The sequence below is a fragment of the Tribolium castaneum genome, chromosome 8 (assembly GCF_031307605.1).
Source record: "Tribolium castaneum strain GA2 chromosome 8, icTriCast1.1, whole genome shotgun sequence".
In the NCBI taxonomy this organism is placed as follows: domain Eukaryota; kingdom Metazoa; phylum Arthropoda; class Insecta; order Coleoptera; family Tenebrionidae; genus Tribolium; species Tribolium castaneum.
Window position 1 is genome coordinate 11,675,040 of NC_087401.1, and position 8,911 is coordinate 11,683,950.

The 8,911-nt window shown below is 38.8% G+C and overlaps 3 protein-coding genes across 4 annotated transcripts in view; 1 reads left to right on the forward strand and 2 right to left on the reverse strand.

The window, feature by feature from the left end:
- Positions 1-4,329, reverse strand: LOC661644 (protein suppressor of forked). The gene is made up of 12 exons (XM_015981062.1): positions 4,134-4,329; positions 3,889-4,080; positions 3,806-3,838; positions 3,442-3,539; positions 3,161-3,389; positions 2,955-3,113; positions 1,569-1,760; positions 1,322-1,513; positions 956-1,272; positions 708-902; positions 494-654; positions 1-405 (listed from the first exon to the last, which is right to left on the reverse strand). Exons 1-12 carry the CDS (start codon positions 4,155-4,157, stop codon positions 65-67), a joined length of 2,133 nt encoding a protein of 710 aa, XP_015836548.1. The 5' UTR covers positions 4,158-4,329; the 3' UTR covers positions 1-64.
- Positions 4,330-4,713: 384 nt separating this feature from the next.
- On the reverse strand, positions 4,714-6,888 carry Pp4-19C (Protein phosphatase 19C). 2 transcript variants are annotated; one of them, XM_015981073.2, is made up of 6 exons: positions 6,735-6,888; positions 6,429-6,583; positions 6,222-6,374; positions 5,869-6,169; positions 5,564-5,753; positions 4,714-5,098 (listed from the first exon to the last, which is right to left on the reverse strand). In XM_015981073.2, the coding sequence occupies exons 2-6, from the start codon at positions 6,576-6,578 to the stop codon at positions 4,969-4,971; spliced, it is 924 nt and encodes a 307-aa protein (XP_015836559.1). In that variant the 5' UTR covers positions 6,579-6,583; positions 6,735-6,888; the 3' UTR covers positions 4,714-4,968. The 2 variants fall into 2 exon arrangements, with proteins under 2 accessions (XP_015836559.1, XP_015836560.1); XM_015981074.2 differs by having other exon boundaries at positions 6,710-6,840.
- A 21-nt stretch (positions 6,889-6,909) lies between these two features.
- Flo2 (Flotillin 2) overlaps positions 6,910-8,911 on the forward strand; it is a 76,957-nt gene continuing 74,955 nt past the window's right edge. The window contains exon 1 of the mRNA XM_008193749.3: positions 6,910-7,162. Coding sequence (XP_008191971.1) covers positions 7,114-7,162 — 49 coding nt within the window. The 5' untranslated portion in view covers positions 6,910-7,113. The remainder of the gene's footprint in view (positions 7,163-8,911) is intronic.

An 8,911-nucleotide genomic window follows, 5' to 3' on the forward strand; every position in this document is an offset into this window, starting at 1 on the left:
TAATCCTAATGAAATCAATTTATTCTATACTTAAACAAGTCACAATGAACAAAGCACAATTAAATCATTTCACACGCTTCTGTTGCCGCTGCCTGTAAATATCATTGGTCGGCGGCAGCGGCAAATCCTCATCATCTGACCCATCCATAGCCAATCCCAGTCTCTTCTTCCTCTTAATCCCGACTCCGCCCCCTTCCTCGACGATCCAATGAACGGATTTTGCCAAATCAAAAAGCCTCACATCGCCCCCATTTTCCGACGGCTGCGGGGGCGAATCCGGTAACTGGATCCGGTTGAAAATGTCCATGAGGAGGTCCACGTTGACGAAAGGCCCCCGGAAACATGCCGGGGGCGGCAGAAGCGTGCACAGGTACGCCGCCACCGGAGGGTGGGGGAACGCACCGCCTGGGAAAAAATGAAAAAATTTGGTTACCGCGTTGGTCAAAAAATTAAAAAACTTTGGTTATCGCGTTGGCAAAAAAATTATACGTACCGGGGACCGGATGCTCGCCCGGAAGGGGGTTGGACTTGGGCTTGTAGGGGATCATTTGTGAGTAGTCGGGCAGGGGCAAGGGGGCGTCGCCGTCGAGGTTGATTATCGACTGTAAAATGTGGTTGCGCCCCGCCCCCGTTATGTTGATCACTTCTGTATACCTGATATAAAATAAAAATAAGTGCTGCCAACTTAATCTCACAGTTGTTCTCACCCTATACTTTTGAGTTCCGTGGCCGTGCAGGGATACAAATCTAAAAATTTGTATCTGTCGACCAATTGTGCCGTTTCTTTGCCTTCAAATTCTTTAATTTTTGACAAGACTTCCGATCGTCTTTTCTCAACTTTGACAATACTCTGTAAATCCCCGATATTGCACTCGAATTCCAGAAAACGGTTCCAAATGTCACTAAAAATGAAATTTGTTTCGTCAATTGGTCGTGAAAAATACCAATGTCGTACACGGATTTTTCCGGTTCTAGACTTCCAGATGACAGGACGCGCTCGAATAGCACTCGCGTGTTGTTGTCTTCGTTCAAGTGTGACAAATAGTCGATGTAACACGTGATATATTCGGGGATATCCCCGAATTTTTTCAAACCCAGTTCGAAAATTCGAAACGCGATGTTTTTGTCTTTACTGCAATAGTACTCCATCAAGGCGGCGCAGACGAAAATGTGGTACTTGGAGCGATTGTCTTCGCGCGCTCTTTTGAAAACGGCCCGAGCCGACTTGATCCCTTCGGCCCGTCTGGCGAATTTCATATACTGGATGTACGCCTAAAAATTACGATAAAAACACCGTTTTTTTTGTTTGTTGTATTGGTACAAGTGTCGGGTCGATATCTTGAATTTCAAGGTACTTTTGGTAAATCTGGTGGACTTTTTCGTATTTCAAACGCCCTTCCTCGTAATCAGCGTAGGCGAAGTAAAGTAGCATGTTTTTGTTCAAGAGCGAGCTCGTCGCCCTCTCGAACATATTTGCCGCCTCTTCGCTAAATAATTTCGAAGCGTTGACGTCCTAAAACCACCAAAAAATAAACAAATTTAAGTTTGGCGCCAAAATTAATTAGTACCCCTTTCTCGGCTAGAATTTTACAACTGTATTCGAGAAACTGTGCCGCTTGGTACCAAATATCAGGGTGGTGTCCCAAACAAAGTAGGCATTGCTCAAGGGCGAAGACCACTCGTTTGGTCAAGAGGGCCGTGTCTTCGGTGCGAAGCGGATTGCTCTTCTCCCACGCGATATATTTCTGCCACAGCTCGACCTGAAAGAATTTTTTTTAACAGCAAAAGTAACGAGTAAAATTTTTCTACTTTACAATCTGCCTAACATTAAAACGAAAAAGTCCTTTACTACTTATTTTAAGGCAAGAATATTAATAATATGTGACGAAATACAGACAGCATCTGTTTTTAAGGCAGAGTTAAAAAAAGTACAATGGAAATTATTTTTCTGTTTTTAATTTTTTAATTGATAATGAAATTGGGTCGTTTAAACAATTAGAATTTGTGCCAACGTAACACTTAAAAAAATATTTGACATTTTTTTCTTGAAATTTTAAACAAATATTAATGATATTTTTTTATACTTTACGTTTATAATACGTTTATTAACGTTTATGAGTAGGAGTTGTTTAGGGATATTTTTTAGTTTTATATTATTTTTTATATTTTTAATTTTAATATTACTATTAATATTTTCAATTCATTGATAATAATTGTTATAAGGAACTGTACAAACAATCTGAAGAAATTCATATGCATAGAAAAAATAATAAGCATTTTTAGCAAACGCAGATTTTTACGTGATAGAATTAGTTTTAAGAAAAAATAGCTTTTCAGAAATAGTTTATTTTTTTATGTAAACTAAAAATGAATAAGAGAAACAAAGCCAATCATTACATTAATCCACAGCTACTTCCAAGCAGTACGTTTCGATTTCTTGTTTTTTTAAATATTTTTTATTATGAGAATTTTTTTTTTCATAACGAAGTCAAAAAATAAAAAAAAGTGTTACGGTTCGCTCAGATTTAATTAAAATTGTATGTTGAAAACACTTTTTCGTTTCCGAAAAAAAAGAACAGTTAAAAAAATCCACGTCATCTGCCAGACTAGAAACAAACTAAAACGTGTTCTCCTTTAACCTCAAGAACTAAGAGTTTTGAGGATCGAGTTTTTTGTGAAATTCTGAAATGGATTAAAAAATTCTGTCTTTATTATGTCATTTGAATAAATATGTTTGCCGATAAGTGAGTTTATGTGGCTCAGATGAAATATTTGCAAAGTTCTGCAAACTATCACTTTTACTCCTAGTAGATTGTATCTGTTGGCAACAGATTTAAACGTATTTTTGTTAGGTTTTCTTGATAAATATTTAACGTAATTAAGTCAGTATTGCCAATAGTTTGTACTACTGTGACCAATGAAATAATTCGGCAGAGTTGCCAACTATAACTGACTTGTTTCCTCTCTTCTGGGCTTCCGTTGGGGGGCACACTGGGGGCGTTCCTGTTAATCCCCCGAATCTGTACTTCGAGTTCTTTGGCGACTCTGCGCGCGTTCATGTAATCGCGACTCCTCTCGATGCTCATTTTTTCCGCAATAATGGGGTTAATGGCCTGAAATGTTTGCATAATTTTTTTTCGTAATTTTTGGGGGTTTTTACTTGTTCGAAGGCTATGTAGTCCTTCCAGAAGGTCTCCATCCCCGTCATGGGGTTATTAATGCCCCTTTGGTAGACCTTACGCACCGCTGAAATTTTCTGGTTCTCCGCATACGAGCCCACGGCCTCCACCCCCTTTAAAAAATTCACGTATTCGTTCCAAATCGAGTACGAATGGATGTCCATTCCGATTTTGTCCAAGGCAAAGTCGTAGGCTTGTGCCATTTTTTCCCTAAAGAATGAATCAAAACATGGGATAAACGCTAGAGGGCGGTTTTACGTACTTATAGGTCGGGAGCGAAGCCTTGGTTTCTTTAACATATCCGAGATAAAGTTTCCACAACTCAATATTTAAGATCTTCATCAAACACCTTTGAAACAACTGTTGGAACAACGAAAAATTTAGAACAAACCCGCCAAACATTGGTTAACGAAAGGAGAATATTGGCGCAACAAAAAAACAAATTCTCGTTTGGCAACATTTTATTTAGCGAGGATTGGACGCCTGGAGAGGGAAAAAAGACACAAAATATTCCCCAATTCATTAACAAATGCTCGCGACAACAGCAAGGGTTGAAAGTACTAAAACAAGTCTAGCGTCATGGTTTTTATTTCGTTTGACTCTTTACAATTTAACGGCTTTCCTACCTTTTCCACTCTTTCGAAATTCCGGGACTTCATCTGTAAAAAATCGTGAGTCAGGTTAGTGCCGACAAGGGGGCTCAGGTCACCTCGTGCTCGATGTAGATGCGCCAGTAGCGCGACGCGCTGGGGAATATGTCGATGAGGTGCTCGTAAAGGGGGCGCACTTCCGAAATGTGCTTGGTTTGCACCTCGCGCAGCAAAATCGACCATGATTCGAGGTCGTAGGGGTTGCGCTCGACCTGCTTCTGGGTGCGGTGCAACTTATCGTTACCCCAGTCCTAAATAACACGGACAATTTATGATTTTTTTGGGGGTTTTGGGGTTAACTTACAATGTGGAGCCTCTCGTCGGTCATGGTTGACGCAATTCATGCACTAGAAGCCCACGAAGGGTTGAATTGATAAAAGGGATGTTTTTAAGGGCTTATGCACCGGATTTTTGGTAAAAAAAGCACGAAAAAACGAAAATATTTGGGCTTGATGATGCCGCGACTGTCAAAATCAAGCGTCCCGATGGTACGAAGTCGTGTAGACGCGAATTGTTCCAAAATAAAAATTATAAAACCAATGAGAGACAGATAAGTAAATAGGAATAACAACTGTTTGATTTGGATTACGAATTGAGCTTCAGAAATTTTGTAATTTGTGGTTGACACAAATGCTTGGGGTGTCTTGTTACAAAGAATTACTGCTTCATGGAAAATGATTTTTTATGACTGGAGGCTTCAAATTTCGATTTTGAAACATAAAACTTAAGAAACCTTCAATTCAAAGCTTAATTATACGTTTTAAGGCTTTTTTGCTTAGCTATCACACACGCGATGGGTACGGTTTTGAATTAGCCGTCCCAAAATGGCTGCCAGTGCCGCCATTATTTTTTTAATTTGCAATATCTTTGAAATAAAACTCAAATTTTACAAAAAAATGTATTTTGGCAGTCTGCAAATGGTACAATACATGGTTTTAAATAAATAAATTCACTATAAGTACAGTTTTAGAATTTCGAAGTCAATAGAGGGATAAATCGACAACTGGAACAAAAACTGTCTTAAACATAATTGAAGACCATGAAAAAATACGTAACTACAACTGATGAATTAATTATGAATTAACAGATGACCAAGAGTATAATATGTATATTACAATTATAAAAGAACAACTAAACTATTACAGAAAATAATCAGCTTGTGGTTTTTTCGATGGCACGCCTCGAGTTTCCTGAGGCGCCGCTTCAAAAATCGTAAAATCACGTTGCAGATGCTCGTTCAGTTCCAAAATTGCGGCAACGTTGCCACACCTGCAAACACAAAAAATAACCGAAATTTACCAAATGCCCAGTTTGGAAAAAAAAACTAGACGCCCTTTGTTGACGACATTTCGTCGAAAACAGTAACGAATTTAATGTATCGTTTAGTAAGTTTGTTTATCATGTGGTTTAATTTTTAAATAAGTAGGCTTGGTGGTGATGTGAAGCTTCTAGATCCAAATTCAAATAAACCTCCAAAATCTAGTAGGTTTAAAAACAAAATTGTTGGCGTTTTTTCCAAAGCATCCTTCGCAAAAATATTTTTTCTCCATTTTAACCAGCATTCGATCATATCATGTGATACATCGTTGCAATCAGAAATAAAAACACTTTTCGAAAATACAGACATAAGAAAAACGAAAGCCTCCAAATTCGTACAATCATAATAAACATTTCCCGACATTTGAAGTTACTGTTTTCAACCTAGCTCAGTGGCGCTCCCAGTGGTAATTTTACCTGTAGCAATAATTTGGAGCTGACCACACTGTCAGCACAGTCTCGTTAAAGTGCCACTTGTAGCCCTCCATGACCAGCTGATGCGCTCGACAGATCATGTCAATGTCGTTGGCGGCGTTAAACTGGGCCACGACGTCGGAACCGAACAGATAGCCCGCCCCTCGGGGCGACACGCCCCAACCTTGGGTATCTACAACATTGATTTTTCATGACTAACTCTGGACACAAATATAATTTTTCGGGGCCAACTTGGCCACCAATTTTTTTTTTCAATTTGGGAGCGACTCAAGGGGGCTATTAATTACCTTCAGGGTCGCTCCATAACAGGTCGCACATTGGTCCGTCGTGTGGTACTTCCTGTTTCCGGTCGATGACTCTGATTTGATCTAGGGTTTGGATGGAGGGCGACAGCCCCCCGTGAACACAGAAAATTTTGCCATCAATGATAGCCGAAAGTGAGAGGTAATCGAAAATTTCGGTGCAATACCGCCATACGGTTATGGAGCCGTATTTGCGTAAACACTCGTCGTAAAATCCGTAAACTTGGGTTATTTGACGCGACTCGTGATTGCCTCGTATTAAGGTGATGCGGTCGGGGTACCTAACCTAAAAAAATGATCGTAAATTTTTACTTGTTGCGTCACGTTTTCGGTACTACTTTTAAGGCTAGTAGCAGGAGGAACGTCTCAACACTGTAAAACCCACGATCGACAAAGTCCCCCATGAACAGGTAGTTCGTTTCGGGGACGTCGCCCCCCACTTTGAAGAGCTCCTTCAGGTCGTAAAACTGGCCGTGTATGTCGCCACAAACCTGAAGCAAGTCACAATGAACCAAACCGTGACCCCTTCCGGGGGCTGCGCTTACCGTAACCGGGGAATCAACCCTCTGAACATTGCTCTCTTCAACAAGAATTTCCCTAGCTTTCGCACACAGCGCCTTAACCTCGCATTCCTTGATCGTTTCGCACCTTTTCAACTGTTCGATTTGCCGGTCTAAATCGCTGGTATCGCCCATTGTGCCTGAAACACGGGCCCCCAAGCTCAAACGTCAAACGAAAACAAAAAGTAACAAGTTGAGGTTAGGTCACCCAAACTTAACCAAAAACCCCCAAAACTGAACCCAAACGATTGCGAAACGCTAATTACCCACAATTCTGGCGAAATTCCGTACCTTTTTCCAATAAAAGTTCGAAAAAGCCCCCACCAAAGCCACTAATCACAGCACCCCGATGCCCTAATCTCAGACATACGTCCGATTGGCTGACTCACAAATGTCAATTGAGCGGCGGCGTCGTGTCGCCACCGACGCTACTCTGCGCACGTTCTCAACCCTTATTTCGGCAGGAAAGCGACGGTGGACGGTTAAATTGGGGAGAAATTGCGTTTAGGGTTGTTTAAATAAAGTTGGTGCGCCTGCGTTAGGCAGTAGGTCGTAGTATGATTACGGCTTAAAAAATTAAAGCGGAGTTTTTTCATGTTTAACCTGAAATTTTAAGGGGGTTTTGTGGAGGGTTTGTGACTGTGTGTGTGGTGCCGAGGTGTTGGGAGACATGGGAAATATCCATACGGTGGGACCGAATGAAGCCCTCATTGTTTCAGGTAATTTTATTGGGGTAGCTTGGACAAGGGTGGCTGGGGCTGTACTACAGCGTTTGCGGGGTTTGGGGTACCTGCATGCAAAATCTGGGGTCTTTTGGGGTATTTTCAAGGTGAATCGTTAGTTGTTGATAAGAATAAATAGAATTCCCGACCATAAAAATAACTTTTTAATTGTAGTATTATTGATAGTGAGATACAAAAACTACGTTTCAATAATTAACGTCTCATCTTTACCGGTTTAGAGATTTATTAATAACTTGTTTTTTTAATATGACAAAAATGTGTTATTTTATTAATTAAGTATTATCAAAAGAAGATTTTTTCTTAGTCATAAATTGTTTTCAACAATTCCCGCTAATCATGTGTTTCATTTATTGCCTAACTGCAATAAAATTTAAGTGCTCTACTATTTGACCTTTGACATTTGTATTGTGTTTGGTTGGTGTGCCTGTTTGTTGTTGTTTTACAATGGGCGTACCTATCTGGAACAACCTTGCATATGTTTATTTACTGTTTACTGCAGTGGTATAACATGATCGTGATTGTAACTACTAGAATTAAAAAATAAAAGACAGTCTTCTGGTTACAATTTTTTTGAAAATTAATGGCCAAAAAGTCAGTCATTCCAGTCTTTTTTCCGTGGTGTAAGTCGGACATAATCGGCTAGTGTAAATCGCTCTTTAAGCAGTGGTGCTTACAGTATTACCAACTCAAAAAATAAAAATCACCAGATCCGCGCGGAATTTTATCAAATTTTCAATAAACTGGAGCCTCTAATGGCTTGAAAAATGTTAAAATAATGTAATATTCAATCTGTTTTAGCGAAATTTTACAAAAAAACTGAAAATTTAACTTTTGAAATCTCAAAATCACGTAACAATATCAATTCCATTTTTTGGCGTCTGTGATACTGCAAAATAAATGAGTTTTTAGTTAAGAAACTAAGTGAAAACTAGCTGAATTTAGCCGGTTTTCGAAAAAGTTCTTAATTTTTATCTCAAAAAAACACCATTTTTCGTCTTATTTGGTGAATTTTTGGTTTGTAGCGAAATTTTGCAGAATAATTATACCTCAGTACAGATTACCTCCGGCTGATGTAATTACACCTCTGGCTGTAAAACGAGCTAAATAGGCAACAAAAACATAATTATCGATTCAGTTTGGTTTGTTTTAGTAAAAACTTGCAAAAGGCTCTCAAACTTTGGTTCAGAAGCAAGTTTAAAAGTTAAAATAACACCAATTTCGATCAAGTTTTGTGTTTTTTTGGCTAATTTTTCACGAGATTTTTCTCAAGAGCGAGCTAAATCGAGTGTAATAAAGAGGGGAAGAGCGAGTTGGATTTATTATTGTTGTTTTTTTGTCGTGGTTTGACAGGATAATATTATGAAAATCTTTAGATAGAGACTCTACTTCAAAAACTAACAAACTAGAACGAAAAAACTGAATAAATAATATCAATTTTGCTTTTATTTTGTGCGTAGCCATCTGAAGCAAGTTAAAAAAAAATCATTGAAAAACTCAAAAAACTTACAAAAAATAAATACTTATTATCAGGAGCGTATTCAGCTCAAAACAAAAGGGGCAGTTTTCAAATTTAACATCTTACTAACGACATTAACTTAACATTAACTGAGTAGTTAATATACTATGAGATCGAAAATGTACTCAATTAGAGCAAGCTTTGAAGTGAAGTGTAACTCTAGCCACTTCATATTTTCTTGAGTCCTAATTGGTTTTACTAAATTTTGC

Excerpts from the sequence above, each read along its gene's own strand:
- LOC661644 (XM_015981062.1), bottom strand. The coding sequence starts at position 4,157 with ATGACCGACGAGAGGCTCCACATT. Across the intron at positions 4,081-4,133 it reads CCGACGAGAGGCTCCACATT|GACTGGGGTAACGATAAGTT; the intron begins GTAAGTTAACCC and ends CGTGTTATTTAG. Across the intron at positions 1,761-2,954 it reads GCCCAGAAGAGAGGAAACAA|GTCGAGCTGTGGCAGAAATA; the intron begins GTCAGTTATAGT and ends AAATTCTTTCAG.
- Pp4-19C (XM_015981073.2), bottom strand. The coding sequence starts at position 6,578 with ATGGGCGATACCAGCGATTTAGACCGGCAAATCGAACAGTTGAAAAGG. Across the intron at positions 5,754-5,868 it reads GTTATGGAGCGACCCTGAAG|ATACCCAAGGTTGGGGCGTG; the intron begins GTAATTAATAGC and ends TCAATGTTGTAG. Across the intron at positions 5,099-5,563 it reads GCTCCAAATTATTGCTACAG|GTGTGGCAACGTTGCCGCAA; the intron begins GTAAAATTACCA and ends TTGTGTTTGCAG.